Source organism: Anser anser, assembly GCF_964211835.1.
Source record: "Anser anser genome assembly, chromosome: 19".
Taxonomy (NCBI): domain Eukaryota; kingdom Metazoa; phylum Chordata; class Aves; order Anseriformes; family Anatidae; genus Anser; species Anser anser.
Genome location: NC_139740.1, coordinates 5,317,308 through 5,338,014, shown reverse-complemented (window position 1 = coordinate 5,338,014; position 20,707 = coordinate 5,317,308). Strand labels below are relative to the sequence as shown.

General features: G+C 44.7%; 1 protein-coding gene across 2 annotated transcripts in view; it reads left to right on the top strand.

The window, feature by feature from the left end:
- COX10 (cytochrome c oxidase assembly factor heme A:farnesyltransferase COX10) overlaps positions 1-20,707 on the top strand; it is a 102,177-nt gene that overhangs the window by 58,217 nt on the left and 23,253 nt on the right. For both annotated transcript variants that reach the window (XM_083805211.1, XM_083805210.1), the window contains exon 5: positions 10,261-10,331. In XM_083805211.1, coding sequence (XP_083661337.1) covers positions 10,261-10,331 — 71 coding nt within the window. The remainder of the gene's footprint in view (positions 1-10,260; positions 10,332-20,707) is intronic.

Here is a 20,707-nt window from a genome sequence, read left to right as displayed (position 1 = left end):
CTGCTGTAACTCCAGCAGATCAGTCTTGCAACAGTTGGGCAAAGTTATCATGCTGTTTTTCTGAGGCATGTTAGTAAATGTTAATGCCGTTTTACACCCTTGTTCACACTTAGAATCTTGTTCCCAGATTTTGTTCCTTGTATTTTGGTGTGGGATTTTAATTTATTTTTTTTTTTTTTACTGTTGGCGGGTTTTCGAGGTATTTTTTCCTAAAGGAGCTGAAGACTCTTCTTTTGCCAAATACAGACAAACCAAAGCAAATTATTTTTTCTCATGTGCCAGTGACTTCAAGTAAAAAAAAAAAAGTTAATTTTATATTTCCAAAACTAAAAGGTGTTTTGGGTAAGCAAGCCATGTGTATGCAAATAAATGCATAACCTTGCTATGGCCAAAAGTAGGCAAACCTGCTGCAGTGCTACTTTTGTCTGTATTGTAAGAAAAAAAAGCAATGCTAACAGGCCGTGCCAGACACAAGTAGTTAAAATGAACACATTTACATATGATATAAGAGAGTAGTTTATGGATTAATATTCAGGTGCCTGGCAGGAAGCACATTGTGGTGGATTAGTATTCTTACCATCGGAGTGACAAATTATAAAAAGCTGATTAAAATGACCTGGATCCTGGACACACGGGTAGGAGCCAGGGGATGTGTGGAAGTGATTTAAATCTCACCTTTACACTTCCTTGCTCTAATCTCCTGGGCAAGAACAGAGCAGCAGCAAGGCTGCTTTATTTTATAGCGCTCTGTAGTAGCCACGAGGGACTGAAAGCAGCTGATACTGATATTGTGGAGGGCTGTCTAGTTACCTGCCCCTTTTACAACGGCCCTGGCCAAAGCTGGGAGCTCAGGATCCGTGTGTAGTTGGTTACTAAAGAGAAACAAAGGCTTTGTGTCTCGGTCAGGCGTTAGGTAAGCTGCTGCCTCTGTTTGCTCTCAGTTGTCATCTGGAGGAGACTTGTGCCTCCCAGTTGACTCTGGGGCTCCTGCTTGACTTAACAGTTGCACTGGGGAGCAGAAATACTTCCCCAAGAGTTCCTGAGTAACAACTTTATTCCACCACAGGAATTTGTCTAAGCCATCTTCAGTATCGGATTTTATCTGCAGTATTGCTCAAAGCAGCTGCACTGTGTCCAGAGGACCTGGCCTCATGTATTTTAGGACATATAGTAACTTAAACCAGATACCGACCTTGTGCAATTCCTATCTTCAGCAAAGAGATTGTTATTTGAAGTTTTGTTTGTTTTTTAAATTATACGTTGCACTTATGGCATGCTGGCATCGTGACAAATATGATTTAATGCAAAGGAATCTCTTTGGGAGCATGGCACTGCAAAGTGATTGAATGCATTTTGGTAGGCACAAAGGTGGTGCTTGTCTTAAGCTCTAATAGTTGTTCCTGAGATGTGTAGGAATTAAATAGTTCTCAAAGAATGGAAAGTATGTGCCTCTGCATCAGGCATCCACTTCTAATTCATCGTTTACAAACTTACACAAATCCGGCGTGAATAGCTAGCTGATTGTGGGTGACCACAGTCCAGTTGCTGAATTTTGTATGTGTAGGTTAAGTTTTCCCGTATTATTGCAGGGAAACACAATAGATGGAGTTGAACGTTGCTTTATTGCCTTATCCCGAGAGTCTGCACAGAGAGAGCAGTTCAGCCCCTGGGGGCAAGAGCCACTGCTGTGTGGCTGCTTCTGCGCAGGTGCCCGCTCTCGGGGGTCCCCGATGGAGCCGAGTCACAGTTTCAGCCCCAGCCTCTCCTGTGTTCTCACCCAGGGTGACCTGATCCGGTGAAATAGATGAAAAAATGATCCAGGGGGAAAAATCAACTGGGAAATTTGTTACTTTTGGCCAGATGAGGTCATTTGGTGGGTGGGCACAAGGGAAGAGCACGAGGTGTTCATCTAACCAGGGAGCTCAGACCTGTGAAACACATTTATAGCACTTCCCTTTGCAAGGTGAAAAGGAGGAGCACAGTGGTGACCAAGTCCGTGCCTAAAAGGAAGGAAGAGATGGGAAAGCACTCGGTGCAGCCCGTGCTGCACTAGGAAATAGCTTCTTTCATTTCAAGGAGGCTGAGGATGGTGATGGGCAAGTGACCGCGCAGCCCCCTCCCGCAAGCGGGGCCGGGGCGAGGCTTGAAGCAGGGAGCGTTTGTTTGCGGACACGTTCATTGTGTGCTAAATAAAAAGAACTTGTTGGTGGTAAATATTTAATATTATTAGAAGCCTTTGGCAGCGGGCCAGAAACCAGTCTTTCTTCCCAGGAAAGTTATTTCTCCTGGGTGGATCGCAGCAGGTGAGCGTCTGGCTGCGGTACCCAGCTCACCTTGCCCCTGAGGCTGTGGCCGACCTCTGCCCGGCCTCTCGAACACGCTGTTTCGGTGGCCCATGCTGTCAGCAGTTCTCAGGATTGAGTAGCTTTTAAAATAAGTTTATGGTTTTATTTTTGTTACTGGTTTTTTTGTCATTAGAAAATCTTCTAAGCAAAATATGATTTTAGTGGGAAGAGCTGGGCTCCTCAGTGGTTCCCCAGGAGCACCAAAACAGGAGATTCTTTTCTTTTTAAATCCCATTCTCAAGTCTTGAACTTCTTGTGCATTGAGAACAATGAGGTGGAAAAAGCTTCATTTTTTTATGCATTGACGCTAGGAAGTTTGATTCAAAGATGGAGTAGATAAATGACATTTGGTGCAAACACCCCATGACAAGTTATTCACACAACTGAAGACCACGTGTAGTTTCAGTTATCTTCTGCTTCACCAGTGCCTTGCTTGGGCACGCCGTGTGTGCCCAGGGCCTTGTGCTCCGTCCTTGTTCCCTTAGCCCAGGCGAAGCCCCAAGCGCATCCCACCTGCAGTGGCAGCAGCCCCTTGAGCCACACTTCAGCAGCCACGGGCTTCGTGCCTTAGGACGCGTCTGTCAGCACCACGGGACCTGCAGACAGAGCAGCAGTAATGAGGCATGCTGGTGTTTGGGCCGTGTCCCTTTGTCCCTCCTGAGTGTTATCACAGTTGCATGCTTTTCAAGCTCCTTGTAGCAGTGCTTGTGGTATCACCAGAGGAAATCGCTTGGCAAAAGCGTTGACGAAAAGGCCGGCAAGCCGCAAGACTCTAATGAGTGCTTGTGTTGTTGGTCAGACCCACTAATGGGGTTTGGATGAGCTGACAACAAACAGAGAGCAGGCACAGCTCCCTGCTGGCCATGCCTTGTTTCAGGAAGCCAGCTGAAGGACGGCACGGAGGTTTCAGAGGTTTCGGCTGCCCGAGTACTCACTGTCTCTCTTCTGGAAGCAGTTTGGGTGGGGATTCGTTTGGTTTCGGAGCAGAGTGGCTGGGGTGGTGGGAGCAGGAGGATGTCACTGTATCAGAAGACACCTGGGGGGCAGCGAAACAAGTCCCCAGCGTACCACAGAGCCTGGGGACACTTCCCAGTAAGGGTACCTGGTGTTTAAGTACAACAGAACATAAAAGGTGTCTTGGGCTGGGGGGCAGCGGATGTCTGAGCATCCTTGCAAAGTCATGCACCTGGAAGTGGCCAGGGAGATAGCAGCGTGTCGTGTCTTGAGCACCTAAAAGGCCAGCCTGCGTGGCGTGTCGTTAACCTTACGGGCCAAATAAGTGCTAATTGAAGTCTGTAGGTCTTTGCGTCCTCAGTCCTGAAAATATGCTTCTGAAGTGACAGATCTCAACATTTTCTTTGCAGTTACCTCCTGTCCTCTTCCCTGTACGCAGCAATGGGCTTCTAAACGCTGGCTAGCATGAGGAATGCATCTTTAAAATAATCAAACTGTGGCAGCTGCTTTACCTAGCAGCCTTTCTTGGGTTCGCTGGGAAATGACAGTTTGGGGGTTAGCTGCCCTTCCCTGTCTGTTGGTAACATTGTTCAGGCTTGCATCAATCTCATTTTTAATTAGAATCCTCTTTGAAATGGAAAATATTAAAGCAGATCTATAGCTAGACTGGAAACTGCAGAGCCAGAGGGTTTTCAGATACTGCTTTAAAAAAAGAGAAAAAGAAAAAAAAAAGCCATTTCTAATCCTTAAAATATTTGCCTTGCTTTATTTTCATATCTTGAAGACAAACAGGTGCTGTGTGCCCTTTATGATTCTCAAATATACAATCTCCAAGCCAGCAATCTCTAAAGCCTTCCCTTGTTTGTACAATTAGGGTGGGATTTTCAGAATCACTCAGTATTGGTCTGTCTGTGCTCTCATTGAAGTCAAACTGCCACTGACTTCAGTGAGAATGGTGTTAGATCAGTACATGAGTGCTTTTGAAAATCCTTCCCTTCGCTTTTTTTTTTAGACACATCTGTGTACAATTGAATAAAAAGTCCTTTGTAATATACTTTAATTATTCTTTGTTGTTTTCATATAAAAGTGATTGAAAGGAAACCAGAAGAAAACCTATAGTAATAATCTTGACTTTGATCTTATTTACCATAAATTATATGTTAGGTTTTTCTTTTCCTTTTATGTAATTATATGTTACTTTATCACAATATAAGATAAATCACTGAAAACATGCAGAGTAGAAATAACCAGATACTGTGGAGGGGAAGAGACCTCAAAGGAGGAGCTGAAACCTTGGGAGTCTGATGCATTCCCAGCGCTTATTGTAGCAACTGTTCCCTGAGCACGTGAGAAATGCAGCAGACCTTACAGGAAAGGGCTGGTGCTCAACCTGCTGAATTCGGAGGCGACGTGGCTGGCGGAGGAATGGCTTCCTCGATGTCCCTGTCACAGAAAAGCTCCGGGTGCTGTCCAGGTGCCCAGCTGCGGCTCTGCCACCGCAAGCTCCACCTGGTTCTGCTCCACCCATGCCTCCCCAGTCACGGTGTCTTTTTGGTTTCCAGTGTGCATTTCAATGGCATTTCTGGTTAGCTATTTGCCCCTTGGTGATACCAAGGAACCCTAAAGAGGACCGAGCATACTCTAGCCCAGGGAAGTCACAGAACACCAGAACTCCCATGCAGCAAGATGAGTGCACACCGGGTGTGCAGCCCAGCGTCAGCCCAGCTTCAGACATTTGGGGACACGGAGAGTCTCGTACTCATCATTATTTGCACTGTGTTACAAATGTTGGCTTGGGTCTGGAGCAAGAGATGTTAGCCGAGGAGAGGCTTTGCTGCCACCCATCCGCATGGCTCGGTCTCACCCCGTGGTACAGTGCAGGGCGTGGGGCATTAGGGGACCGCAGCACTGCGGAGCTGGAGGTGCAGGTCCCTTGGCAACAGCCCCACATTGTCCGGCCCTCATCTGTGCCACCAACTCACATGAACTGCCCTTGGATCCTCTTGCGGGCTTGGGAGAGAAAGAAATCCACCCCGAGGGCAGCGCTGCTCCTGAAGCGCCCGCGGGCTGTTCAGCTTTTCTTTTCTGTGTTAAATACACAGGGAGCCAAGGGCAAAACACGCCTCGCCTCGGCGCCTTAGTTAAGTCTCCAACGTTAAGTAGGATGACTCGAAGCCCACCTGCTCGCACTGAAACTTGATCTGCCGTGTTTTAATTGCAATTTATCTGTAAGTTGCTTCCACTAGGTTCATGCTGTAGGTCTGGGGTGAGGCGCTGGGAACGGCACGTAATTTTGACTCCTTAGGATCGGGCTGAAGTTCCTGTGCTCCTTGTGAGCACAGAGCCTTACGTAGGAGCTTATCTGGGGGTGTCCTGGTGGGCGAGAGGACCGTGGCCGGGGTGGGAGGCCGGGTGACACCTCAGCAGTGGGGCTGCAGCCCAGGAGTTCGTTGGAACCTGCTCGGGCACGGGGTCGATTTCGCAGTGGGAAGGTCTCTGGATCACCTCCAATTAAATTGTCTTTTAATAGCAGGGATACGCTGCGTCTTTGGACCTGTGGGATTATCAGTTCTGATGTAAATATGTGTTTAGCATTAGAGCAAAATGTTATGTCAATACGCGGCAGAGCTGTGCCCACCTCAGCGGCTGCAGTTTCCACCACGTGTCCCAGATTAGAGCAGGCCCTGGCCGGAGGCCAGGCTGGGCCTGGCTGCGCTCTAAATCCGGCGAGGTGTATGAACAAGGCCTCCTAGCCGCCGCGTGGGCGATCCGTTTGAGAAACTGCGTGACATGTTGTTCCTCTTAACGTGCTCTATTTACGTTTGCGTGTTAACAGGAATCAAGGTATTGAATTGTCATAATTCAGCAGCTGAAATCGTTCCCGCGGGGACGCCCGCAGAGGCGAACGGCTCGTGCTCGGGGCTTTCCATCCCCTCAAGCGGGCCTGATTAACCGCGAGCAGTCAGGCCGCTCTGCTCAATAGGTGCTGTCTGTCTGTAACTACAAATCAGCTCCTCGGTGGTGATACGGAAAGAGTGAGCGGGCGTCCCGTGCAGGTAGAGGGTAGGTGCCATGCTGGGTGCCTCTGGGGGTGATGCGTGAGGCCTGGCTTCGCCTGGACGCCGGCGTTAACGCGAGGCCCTCAGCCAGCGCCAGCCATCGGCTGCCCCGCGCCCAGCGCTTGGCTGCTAGGCCAGGAGGTGGCTTGAAGAAACGAAGCAATCCGTAACCTTTCTCTTAGAAACAAAGTGGAAACCAATACGAAGCGGCTCAGGAAAGCAAAAACACGACTGTAAATAACTGTAAGCAGTAATGTGACAGCTAATCTAAGATTTGTTACATGTTTAAGATATAATTACTGTATGTTAACTAGATGAGATCTACACAAAGAGTCTGATGAGTCTGCCAGAGAAATAAACCACAAAGTACTAGCTGGCCTGATTTATTTTTTTCTGACATTGTGTTTTAAATGTTCGTGCGTACTGATTAAAATTTAGGTTAGGGTCTTGAAAGCCATTGCCAAGTTTTGTCACTCGGGGATTTTAGATGCTGTAGATTTAACCCTCTGTCTGTCCTTTTGGTGGCTAGCCTCCCAAATACCTGGGGGAGAAAATATTCTGCCTCGTCTGGCTGGACTGATGCATTCCTGAAGAAAGAGTCTCATGAGAGCTTCTGAAATATTTATTTATCCAGGATTCATCTCCCTGAATTTACTGTTTGCTAAAGCAGGCAGTACTGTGTTGGCCTGGCCTGAGATAGTATGTTTGAGTTCACTCTCTCATTCATATGGAATGATATTTGAGATGCACATTTTTTTCATTTTTCTAGAATATCAGGGGGAAATAATTTCAAGTGGAAGGAGAATTTTGTTGAACATCTGGGAACAAAATGTAAAAAGTTTGACAAATGGCATCTTGCTGACATGTAATTGCAACTTGCTCAGTGAAAGAATCTGGGGTATTGCAAATAAAAGGATTTTTCTTAACTCTAGTTCAATCAGATATGTAATTTCTTGCATGCAGTTGACAGTAATAGATTATTCAGATTGTCACTTCGACTTAGAAAAGCAAAGAAGACAGAAGCCAGGCAGTAATCTTTAATTTCAGGAGCAGCCACGTCACACAGTAGAGCAGAGGCTGGCATTTTTGGACTACTTAACTTACCAGAGAAGTTTCTTGTTCAAAATAAGTTATGTACAGGGGTTAACTGCTATGTCAAATATATGGAAATATTTCATACACTGATTATGGTATTGTCAGGTTATACCGATTGCCTAATTCCAATTCTCTCAATGGTGCTGAGCATCCAACTGTTATTCATTTCAGCCCTGTTACATTTGAGAAGCATGGAGTTTAAAAAGTATGCATTATTTCGATTTTATCCATCGCACACTGAGTACCTTTAGCCGAGAGTATTTTATAGCCAAAATCTCCTCAGGAGCACAAGTTTAAACTGGATGAAAGCTGGGAAGTCAGACTTTGCAAATACCAGTAAAGGGAAGACCGGGCCTTTAAGACAAACCCAAACTGCACATAGCCCAAAGTATTTTCGGGAGAAGAGAAAGAGAAGACTTCAGCTCTATAGAATTTTCCCTTGTATTGCTCTACCAGTCGGATGTCAAATGACATTTTTTCTTCATTTAACATAATTGTCTCTGAAATGTAACAGTGAAACAACCCATTAGCAAAATGCTGAGCTGTCAGAAGCAATCATTGGTCTCACATCCAAGCAGAGTGCTTTCTCTTCCCGGAACGTACTTGTTGCCGCTGTGTACAGAGGCTCTTTGTGTGACACCCAGCGCTGCCACCCCGGCCTCACACCAGCACCCAGTCCGTCTGCACCCAGTGGTGCGTGGTGCAAACCCTCGGGACCTCTCGGTGCTCCTGGAGCAGCATCTCCAGGCTCATCACAGAGGACGAGGCTTAGAAAACAGCCCTCTTCCTCCGTGAAGTCCCGTCCTCCTCCAGGTGAGCGGCCCCTGGCTGGGGAGGCCGCTTTGTAAGGGCGCCCAGCAAGTGCAGGATTCCTCCTGTGCTGGCCCTGGCAGCTTTCAGACCCGTCGCGGACACGCTGAGGACGTGAGCGTGCCGCAGAGCCTTCAGCAGCAGTCGCTTAACGTGCCATGGCCAGCCGCCAGAGGGGGACGAGGCCACCGCTTTTCCGGGGGGCTGGCAGAGTAGGGTCCGGGGGTGCCCCGCTGCTGCTCAGCCCTTGTCTCCTCTTCCCTCAGCCTCGTTCTTTCCCAAATTTGGGCAGTTTCATCAGCACCACAGAACGTGGAGGTGATGCCTACTGCCAAACTTTCTGTTTTTAGAGCGTATTGTTGGCAAGTCTTGTTTAAACAGAAAAAAATGTAGCACGTGGGCTCGAGCACATCTGTGCTCTCTCACTCATACACAGGCAGGATTTCTTCCAACCACTGATCTTGGGGATGGCCAAAACTGCCAGGAAGGTGATTCTGCCTGGGCCTTTCACTATTAAAAGCTTCACCTCAAAGGGAGCTTGCTGTGGGAACTGGGCAGGATGAGCCATGGGTCTCTGCTCCCCGCTGTGCTTGCAGTACTTAGGAGCAACAGCAGAGGTTCCCGAATTGTTATGCACTAATTACTTGAAAGCAGTCAGTGGGAAAGGTGGGTGCTGTCCTCTCGGCATGCTGGTGTGGGAAGTTTCCCTGATGGGCTCCACTCTGGTCCCTGCTGCCCTCGCGGAGTGTTCGGCATGTGGAAGAGGCTGTGTGGATAAATGTATGAAATCTGTTGAATTTTGCAATGTACAGATTTAAAAAATCCACAAATATTTAGGGTTTTTTTGCACAGATTTCGATTAACATTTCCACTTTGCACTGGGGAATGCATCCCCATTAAGTGCGAGCAATGTGGCACTGTCAGAACGAGGATGTTTGCTAATTTTGTCTTTTGTTGTGTAAAAGGATGCATCGGCTTGATGAAATAGATCTTATCATGTAGTCATCTTAAATCTGTCTGCAGTTTGACTGCTCAACATATTGTCAGTCTGATTGTTTGAAATTATGATTTGTTATGCTACTTGTCCTACGTATTCGCTATAATTGAGATCCTACCCCAAAACCTCAGACATAACGTCAGTAGAAAATATTCTTTCTATAAATACACGTTACTCTGCCTCTAAATAAGTTTTGGTGAATCTCTAACTATGGTGGTTGGGGTTTTTCTGTTTGTTTGTTTTTGTTTTTTCATTTTTACTATTGTTTTGTGCATGTAAAGTGGAACAGCTTTACGCTCGCTGCGTGGAAAACTGCACTCAGCTTTTCCAGTAACATTCTTTAAAAAGCGGCTCGTACAAAAGCCTGCAGGAATTCGTAGCGTGATGATAGTGCCGCCTGAATTTTCCCATAGGCAGTGTTTAAAGTCAGATTGGGTTGTGACATTAAATAACACCATATGGTGTGTTCATTCCCTGCTGCTAGAACTAGATGCTCAGTGCAGTTTCAGTAGCATTTTACAAGAGTTGATTGATTTTTGGGTGGGTTATAGGTTCTCAGAAGTTAGATCTTGAAAAAAATTTATGGCATTTGTCTTTAAAATACCAGAAGCACAACATTTGTAAGGGCTGTTTGTATTAATATAAAACCGGGGGCAGAGGTATATGTGCATGGATGTCTATGTATAATTGTTGTGTATAAAAGCTGCGTCAAAGCTGTCAAGAACAGAGCTTGGAATCAGGCTCTACTTCAAATGATTAACTTTTGGGGACTTGTGCAAACTATTTTTGTCCTCCAGGTGATTTTCTTTCTAAGGGGATGCCAAAAGTATTAATGCAGACTTATCAAAGTTCAGTAAAAGGAGATTGCCATTTCAGTTGTATTTCTGAACCTTCAAAACTAGAGATGAAAGCACCTGCAGATGCAGCCGGCACATTCCACGCATGGCATGATTTCCGGCATCCTTTCATTTCGGTTCTTCCTTTTTTTTTTTTCTTACAGTTCTTTGAGGTTCCGTTTGACTCGAACATGAACAGGACAAAAAACAGACCACTGGTGCGAGGACAGATCAGGTAAGGCTGAGCACACCTGCTCCAGCTAATGAGAAATGGTCTTACGTTGCTTTTATCTGTCTCCAAGCGTCTCTCTTTCTTCAGATGAGGAAAAATAGCAATTTACAGACAAAAGTCTAAGAAAGAAATGCATCTCTCTGTTCTTTGATATTTTTTCATGTTTATAACTTTCATGTGAGGAGTTTGGGTAATCAGCTGTCCTCTAAAATACCGAAATCCTCAAGAAAGCAAAATTTCCGTGCTTTTGTGGATTTCTGCATGTGTGACAGGACTACATGCGCAGCGTGGCAGCACACCATTATGTTCCCTTGAAGGTTTGCATTAGTTTGTAACAACAAATCTTCAAAATCTCCCATCTTGGAACGAACACAAGATTGTGTCTTATTTTTAGCATTCACATTTATCTGTTGGATCACATGCATTCATTTGAATCTCCTGGGAGAGGTATTTGGAAGTCATTTCCTGAACAGTTCTAGAAACTGTCCTATAGAGGTGCTGCTAAAAATTGCCTACGTGGAAAATCTTTTTGTTTTAGTGTTTTTGTAAGGCACCATGTTGTTTTTGCCTTTTCTATGTGTTTAGCATAAAGCTGAAATGAAAACCCAAAATGGCAGCATCTTAAGAAAGTCTTGTAAAAGTTGGTCGTCCTTCAGGTTCTTGTCATCTATCTTGAAATCCTAAAAGAGTCCTGTATTAGCACAGGGATTCCCTTAAAAAAGTCCGTCAGTCACTCTGTTTTCTGGATTATATACCGGTTCAGTTTCTCAAAGGCCGTTTTCCAGCTAAAAAAGCAAAGTGAAAAAGAACATCAACAAAAACTGTAACTTATTTGCAAACTAAAACTGAAGGCCCAATTCATAAATGATTCAACAAACAATTTTAGTATTGCATTTCCATGATTTGTGCCAAGGATTATTTATAACAAAATTCTGTTTTCCCTTAGGCTTCTGCGAACAGTTGGTCCTATTTATTTCTGTGTTTTATCCATCACCTTTGGAGGACTGAAAAAAATGTGATGGATGAAATTACAAGAAAATTGAGACAAAATAGCGAAGTGAACCTTGAGGGTAAATTTGCTCTCATTGTAAATAGTTAGAGCGCTTCAATAAACTTGTTCTGATTTGTTCTCAAAGATGGTGCTAATTACAGATTCCTGAGTTGAGTTAATTTTATTTAAAAATGTATTTTAGGGACCACTGCAGTAAGGACATGTGTTGTGCATGCAGTAAGCCCACCTGAGTTGTGCAGCTCAGGGGCTCTGCGCTTCTGCTCTCCCTGTATGTGGACCTTCAGCAACAGACGCACTGGCTTGCTCCCTTCCAGCCAGCTAGGAAGAAAGATGATAAGGAAAGCTCTCTCCCTCTTTCCCTCTTTCTTTCTTATATGGTTGACTTGCACTGCTTGCAGTGATTCTGCTAGGAAACTTTCTGACAACTTTTGATTTAGAGGAAACAATTAGGTTTAGAAGTTCCCAGTGTCCTTAAATGAACCAACTGCATCCCAGATTGGCAAAACCATCTTAACATATCTTCTTACTCTTTTCCCCCTTTTCATATTTGCTTTCACCACAAAATGGCAATGTTGGGGACTTCATGTAATCACTCATCAATCTATCTACCTGACTGTCAACAGCTAATTTAAAGTTCTTTAAAGTGTCACTTACCTTGAATAATGCTGACCTAGTTCCCTGTAGACTTTTGAACACACAGACCATGACTGGGTTATTTCTTCTGCGGTGTGCCAGAGGAGAATAATCCAGTGCAAGTGATCTAACCTTGTTGTTCTTTTGCCACATATTCCCTGGTGTTCTTTGAACTCGTTTGTTCTGGCTGATTAAATAAAACCCTTAAATGTTTATGGTATAATAAGTCAAAACCAGACTGGACAGAGATGGATAAATTGTAGGTAAACTGGTATCTCAGCTCTGGGAAAGAATCCAGAGAGCTTGGGGTACATGCAGAGTCCTTGTCCAAAATGTGTCAGACAATTGAGTTTTGACGTTTTCTTCTCTTTAGCTGCTTCATATCCTGAGATGTTGGGTGCTTTTTAAACTAAGTTGTGTTATAACATCTGTGATATCTAGTGCATCATTTTACAATCCACCTTCTTTGTCACTGCTCATAAACATAACATGATTTCCTTAATTTTTCATTCTTCCTTTCCTTTTGATTTATTCACCCTAGTTAGTGTGCATAGGTCTTGTCCGAGAACCAGGACAGTATGGGTAGCAGGATGCGACCAGTTTTTGTACGGTCCAGTTGAGCTTGAGACCCCTTTTGAAGAGAGGGGAGTTACTCACACTGCACCTCCTTGGAAGGGCTTTCAGCGGTGGCTTCGATGCGAACTTCTGCCCACCAAGAAACTGCACAGGAACCAGGGGCTTCCTTCATAGAGGCTGTTGCATCACAATTGCAACAACTCTTGTCACAATTGGTGACAGTTCTTAGATGCTTGGGGCCTGGGCCAGAATCACACTGGTACGCCCCAGCGAGAGGTCCTGCGTGTCCCTGAGTCCTCCAGGCCCTGGGTGAGCGCACGTCTTTCTTGCCGATAAGCTAACTTACGGGGTTGGCTCCTCAGAAACGTTAGGCTCTAGTAGGGAAATTACTCCCATGTGTTTTCGCTTTGTGGCCTCCATTTGCAGCTTCACCAAAGTTTAGGTAGATGTAGTTAGGTTTAAGAAAAGCTGTCCGTGTAACTGACCTGACTTGTGAAGTTTCTCCCCATCCCCCGTTTAATGACTTTAGAAGAGGGGAGATTAAGATTAGATATAAGGAAGAAATTCTTCACTCAGAAGGTAAGGCATTTGGGTGCTGTGGATGCCCCACCCTTGGAAGTGTTTGCAGCCTGTATATTTCTGTGATTCTGTCCTTTCTGAAGCCTTTGCTTTGAGAAAACAAAACAAAACAAACTGTCTAGGCAACGCTTTCGTGTGTTCATTTTACCTGCGTTCATGTTCACGGGGTTTGAGGTCCCCACGACTGAGCCTTTTGTTCAAATCGCTGCAATTTGCTTTGGCATCAGTGTACCTGAGTAGCTTTCAAGGAAACAGGGCTGCGCTGTGAGGTGTCTGTGTCACCAGAGCCTCTGAGGTTCAAGTGAGGACAGAGAGTGTCTGTTCACTCTTAAAAGGTATTTACACGAGGCAGCTTTAGCCCGACCGTCACACCAGGCAGCAGCGCCCTGTGAGCCAGGAGCCAGTTCTGCAAAAATCTCTAGCAAGATGCAGTTTGGGAAAGTAATTGTTTTCCATCCTTTGTGAAGTCCTCCACATATTGTATCATCAACTTCATGGCTGAAAGAGTTACCTAGAGGCTCAGTATGCCCCTGCTGTAAAATCCTCTGGCTCTGACACCGGGCAAACCGTACAGGCAATGACACCGGAGGACTCTGCAGAGCTGGGGTCTCCTGTACATAGGAAAAGAGTCCGTATAGCTTTTTGCCTGCCCCAAACCCCCTGCTGACGCTCTTGCTAGATTTGTGACAAACAGCACCTGATGGTTCATTGACTGCTTGCTTTCTGACGTCCTATTTAATTTGTAAGGCTCTGAAAAAATTCCCCTTTGAGCAATGAGACGTAACCATCCTTATTCTCTCTTCAGAGAGTAATCAGAGACATCCTGTTGCAAAAATAACAAGAGTAGACCCAAACACAGCATGCCACTAAACACCATCCGTCATTCCAGCCTGCCCACACGTCCTCCTCCCTCCTCTGACCCCTCGAGTCTTGTTTGGAAATACAAACAGCTTAAGATGTTCTTCATACTTCGGTTGCAGTGTTAAACTCATCAAGGCTATTTGTGTTTTGCATTACAACAACAGCTGATATTATTTTTCCTGCTATGAGTTGTTTTTATGTCATTGACGAGAAAAAATTTGGTGTGCTCATGCTTCCCAAGATTTGACTGAAATGGCAGCAGCTTTTCCTAGTTTCCTGTTGGGTATGATTTATTCCCTCGCTTCTTAAAGTAATGGATTTAATTTTCCTGGAGATTAATTTAAATAAATCTCCAGTATTAGCTGCAGTAGCTGAGTGAGCTTAGCCTCTCGTGTGACAAGTGTCCTGCTCCATTATATTGTACAAGTGACAGTTTTGATTGCCCTTCCACGTGGAGCTGCATACCCACTTGTTAAAAAGCGCCTGTTTTTATGAACTTACAGTGCTGCTGGATCTGCTGTGCTAAGCACTCATAAAAACTTAATAGTTGTACAAGAACAGTTTTCGTCTTAAAAACAGAAAAACAAAAAGTGGGAAATTTCCGCATCAGTCATCAAACAGCATGCTCTAAATAGCTGACTAATTCACGGCCGTGTAGACCCCCTTCAGTCCTGCCCCTGCAGTGTTTTGCAGCTCGCAGCTATTCTGGGGACCCAGTCCGACGGCCCTTGGTCGTAGCGGGCAGCATCGGAGGGTGGCAGAGGCTGGAGGGGACCTCGCAGAGCTGCGGTCCCATCTCCTGCTCCCAGCAGGGTCAGCTGGGAGGTCACACCAGGTTACTCCGGGTTTTATCCAGTCTCGTCTAAAAAACCTTCAACGTGTGACTAATACGCTGTGGAATTTAACGGTGCTCTCCTTATGCAAGATATTTTCGCTCTCCTTTTCCGTGTGCAATTAAGAAGTTTAAGTCTGTTCACTTGGCAGAAGGCACAACGCAGATAATGCCTTGGATGCTTCAAAAGAAATAAGTCTTCGTTTTGTTTGGTAAATATTTTTTTCCTGGAATCTCATTAACCTCCTTGGTGTTCTGTGTATGAGCCTCCTGGTTCTTATGGCCACTCTTAATTATTGCCATAATTAATGGAGACGTTAATACTTTTCCTACTTGTTGACGTTTCTGAGTGCAGTGTTGACTTTGGTCAGTTTAAACTCTAAGACAAACTCTTGAAGAATCAGCCCAAAAAGAGCTCTGAAGGCAGGACTATTTCTGACCGATGGCTTGTGTTTATGAGCTGCAGTCCCAGCTGCAAATACATAACTTGACGATTCGCTCTCTGATAGGAAATTGCAGCATGTCAGACTTCCCTTATTTACTCAAAAATTCATCGAGACTCAGGTCTGGTTCTTTCTGGCAGCATGTAAAGCTGAGTCTTCTACTCAGTTGCTTGCAGCAGACCTGCTGCTGCTGTGCTGGGGAAGTGCACGTGCATTAAAAAAGAAAAAATCTCCTGTAATCACTGTTGATAACTCAGCGTAATTAGCTTGATTCTTTGCTTGCTAACACTAATGTAAATCAGGAACGTTTCTCCTGAAGTTGGTGGAGTTACACTGATGTAAGTGAGAGGAAATCCATGTCCTCAGCTTAGGGCTGAGACCCGCATCAAGCATTTAGCCAGCCCTGGGTTTTAAGCCAGCAGTTTAAAATCTCCCCAAGGGTTTCGGTACAACTTTGGTTCCATTTAAAGATCAGCCTCTACTTAGCTGATTGGTCTGCTCCCTTGGGTGGCCATTTCAGACAGGTTTCATTGTATTTAAGTTAAAACAAATAAAACAAAAACTCCATAAATCTACAGTTCAAGAATAATCATTTTTAAGACATCAGATGCTCGTTCCCTGCAGGGAAACATTCCAATATTTTGTTTAGAAAATACCTCATTTTAAAGGGGCTGCCCTGAGATCTTTCTGAATGATAAAAATGTTTCTTTTTTCAGTGGGAGGCTTTCCTCTTGTTTAAACAGGGCACAATTCAAAGCAGACACCACCAGAGCAGCCTTTTCAAGCATTTTTTATCCCGCTTGTATTCAACCTTTATTATTTGAAAACAAGTAAATGCATTCCAGCCCCACCACCACCCTCCTGGCTGCCTTTTTTTTTTTTTCACCCTGTTTTCTAGAAGCTGTCATTGACTGTATTTGGTAAACAAGAAATTAGAAAGGCAGCTTTATATTTTTGACATGTACAAGTACTTGTAAAAATGTAGTCGCCGTGTTTTGAGCAGCAGGGTATTTTTTTTTTCTGGCATGGCCACGTCATGGAGAAGTGGGGGGAGAAACCTTGAGGCTAAAACATAGTTTAATGAGAATAAAACCCACATCAAAGGATGGACTAATGGAATGATATAATGCTTATTGTGTCACTTTCCCAAAGGGGATATGGATGACAGTACTTATATTTCAATTATCTATTCACTGCCTGCATAGGATGTTGATTAAATGGTTCTAAGGTATTAGGGTCTTTTTGTAGAATTCACAGAAAAGTGGTGATACTGCACATTATCCTTAGATCAAAATGTGTATTAGCAGAAAATTACATAGCTTTAACTACATCTATAGTTTGTTTCTTAAGGCACTAAAAAGGGCTGTTCTAATAACTAACATTACATTCAGATTCATTTCAGTTGAAGCGAAGGCATCGCTCGCGCTCCAGCTCGCGCCTTCAGCAGACTCCTCCTGCCCCACCGTGATTCTGCAGCCGCTCAATGGAGACATTCCTTTGTAGGCAGCTCTGTTTGTTGGATATAAATCCTGCGGAAACACTTGACCCCTCACGCCTTGCTGCTTTTCAGTTCAGCTGAGGGGCCTTTACCGCCAAATTATTTATCAGAATCCTTAATTGCACATGGGACAGTTGATAAATCGGCGTACATTGTGCATCGCCTCACGTTAGGAAACATCCCAGATGCTCATGTATAAACCAGGAGTCACGGTGCATTTGGCTAAATAGCTGCTCCATCTGCTCGTGGGGAACACTGCAGAGAAGTGATACGGGCTCCTAATGGAGTTGTCTTATCCTCTCATGTCAGCTCCTCGCCGGGGGGTAGAGCCCCGTTAGCTGGAGGCAGCCGAACTATTGTATACTAATCCTTCAGTGTTGTGCCCGCTGTGGATGGGCCTTTTGGACGTTGGCTTTAGCCCTTGATTTTTATTCCTTTAACTGACTTGTGGTGAGTAGTTTTCTTTAAAGGTGATGTTAAAGAGAGTTTTTTCTCTGATGTTGCACAAACAAGCAAAAATGTAGTTTCAAGCCCAGGATCCTATCTCCAAGTCGCGCACAGTTTTCTCCTCGTGGCTGTCAAACATTTCAGGTTCATGTTTGTAAATTTTGGCTTAATGCAGTCAAAATCCCCCCACTTTGTTCCCTGTATTAGTATTGAACCTTATCTGGTTTAACCACAACAGCATCATTATTCACCGCGTGCCAAGTGTTGTAGGAAATGTCGCTGCTCAACAAGTCCATTACGGAGCTGCCTCTGATTAGAAGCTGCTATGCCCTGAGATCTGTTTACAGTAAGTCATGTTAGAAGTGCATTTCTTTCTGTGAAGGACAGAGTTTATCATGTCTTATGCAAGTTATAATTTACGTTATCAACTTCGCAAGGCAGATATAAGAAAGGTTTTTCTTATACTTTAATTAGCTTCGCTAACACGGGCGCTCGCTCTTTAGTCTTTATGTCTAGAAAAGCAGCATTCCTGAGGTTGAGATGTGCAGGGATCCTCTTTGATATGTTTTATTTGATTTTTTCTGCTAGGGTCCTAGAATCACAGGAATATTATATTATAAATCACACTGAAAAGGAGTGTGAGCCACAGTGACTTGTATTGCTGCCGGCGTGTGACAGTGTTCTGTTATATTCGTGCGCTTTGAGGGTATATAAGGTTTTTTTGTTTATTCTTCTGAACGTTTGTAAAATATGACTCCAGATGCTAACCATAGTAGACAACACACCGAAATAATAATGCAGGAATCCCAGAACAGAACCATTCTCATCCTCTTTTACTCTGGGAAAGCAGCAGCTTTGCCGTGGTGCCTGCTGCGTGCCGGGTGTGGCAGCGCTCATCGCCGAGATGGTGTTTGTGGGCTGCCCTGCTCTAGGGTCAGTTGGCTTTTAGAGATGAGATTCTGGTTTTAATTCATTTTCCCAAAAGCATTACGTGTTCAATTCTGCTGTAGGAAAGAGGAGAAAGGAAGGATCCGAGGGTTTGATTCTTGGTGGCCAGCCCTGGAACTGAGTCACGCTGCCTGTCCGTAATTTGTGCCCAACGTCCCTGCGTTCTTGGAGAGTGGGTTCGTGGTCCTTTTCCTGGGCTCCTGGCAAATAGCAATGTAAGCCCTGGTTCCAGTACTCTCACAGTGAGGTACCCATGTCTTTTTCTGAGGGACCATGAAGGTATTTTTTGTTACTGTCTTTTACATTCTCGGTACCTTTGATCCTAGCAGAATTGATAGCCACTGATCCTAACCGGCGTAGGTTAAAAATGGGACGGTGACAACTTCAGCAGTTGTCGGTGACAACTTCTGGCAGTTGCCAGAGTCTAACCATACCTAGATTATAACTAGCAAAGAGAGGGTAGCTTGGAAGGGTAAACACAGGTTTTGTTTTTGAACAAAGGAATTACTGAGTTAGAAGAAGTTCTCCATGGTAGCAGTGGCCACCAGAATGTGTAGTGCTCGTGTCTCAGGTGATACACGGCAAGTACTTAAGAGCGTGCTATAGTGTCTTAAAATGATCAGTGAACATTGAATGCGTGCTTACAGTGTTGGAGAGGGAACTGCAGACAGACAGGCAGGATCTCGCCTAACCTGCACTTGGACAGGCTCATCTGCTCAGGTGCTCTTCCAAATAATGGTGTCTGCAGCCTGGGTCCTCGTGCTGCAAACCACTGCTTCTTGTCCTGCTGTCTCTGGATGCAGTGAGTAACTTATTTCCTTCACTTTCATTGCTCCCAGGAATATGTGATCCTGTACTTCACAAACAAGAATGGCTGGGCTAACTTTTCACATTTTTTTTTGAAGACTAGTTTGATAAATCCTCTAAAACTTCAGTTTTCCCTATCTTAACAAGATTGAGAACTGGCCTGAGACTTCTTTACTCGCTGCTTTCTGAGCGTTGGCTGAAGGCTCAGCAGAAGCATGTGTTAGGTTTAATCACTCTAAATCACAGAAAAATGTTTCTGGAGAGAACATATTATCCATTCTGTTTGTCAGCTGGCCTCCGGTTCTTAAATGAAGAGAGAATTGAGATTTTGAAATAAAATGAATGGATCACTTAACTGCCATGTTGTAAGGTTAGGTTTGTTAGGTTAAAGAGGAGGATTTAGTTTAAATATTATGGGGCACATTTTTCAAATTTACTGTAGGTTTGTCTTGTAAGCACTTTAAAAAAATATTTACATTTTCATGACTGCGGGGAAGCTGTGAATATTATTAGTCACCCTTTCACTCCTACCTAACAAAGACATACAACAAGGAGCGCGCTAACGCTCGGCAGGGTTGCTCAGGGTTGTTATGATTAGCATTCTGGTGTGTATAGCGAATGTAATGAGAGCATAAACATTTTGTAAGTACGGGTCCTCTTCGTTTTTAATTTTTTTTACCTCGAGTGAAATGACAGGGCCCAACTGAAGTTTCTGCTTAATAACAAAGGGCAGCATAAAAAGTTTTATTTCACTTTGAATGTTAGCAAACGTTGAATATTAGCTAACATGGTGTTAACAAACTGCAAGTGTCCCCAGGTTTGCTAGGCTGTCTCATCCCAGTGCTGTGTTTGCCTTGGTCCAAGTCCTCCTGCAGACACCTGAACCTGTGAGCAGCAAAAAAACAGATCCTGGCATCATTGGCATGGAGCTACGGCGGTAAAGTGAGAGCAGGATGTGCTTAGGAAAAAGCTCCATACCAGGTGTGGGACTCCAGTTTCTCTTTTTGCAATTGAGTTGAAAACTCTTTTACCTCGTCTCAGCATAAACGTAGCATCGTTCTGGAAACTTCCAGCAAAATCAATTGAGCCAATTTTGATTTATGCAAGTGTAAAAAAGAGAGATGTGTCCCTTTCAAGATGAAATGATTCTTTTAAATTAGCCCTGTTTGTTTATGATAGTTTTAAAGTCCCTGGCTCTGGCAAGGGAGACAGAACATCTGCAGCTCAGATTCTTGAGGAGCGAGGGAAGCTAATTGCCTCCAATTTGGTTAAAATACAGTGTCAATTACTCCTTTAAACAATGGCGATGCACGGCCCTGACAGGGAGGCTTGGGCTCCATGCATGGGTTGTTTCTTCATTGGGAGAGAAATGAATTGACACAGACATGGGATATTTTATCCTGGTTTGTATTTATTTACACTAAGTAGACTTCTGAATGAGTATATTGGATAGCAAAGCCAGAGCGTGGTCGGCAATTTAGTGCCAGAGCTGCAGAAAGCAGCTCCCTGACAGCATCCAGCCAGCTCTATGAGTTTACCCAGCACTGAGCTCTTTATATGCCAAATTCTCGCTGCGTTGCTTTCCTTGGGATCTTTAGGGATCGCCCAGGGTTGAATCCTGCCTGGTCGCCCTGCTCTCGGTCGGATGCCCTGCACAACGCCACCAGCTTGGTGCTGAAGGGCCTGGCCTGACCCCGGGACAAAGGACATGTCCTAGCGCCTCCAGAAGGGACAGCTCCTTTC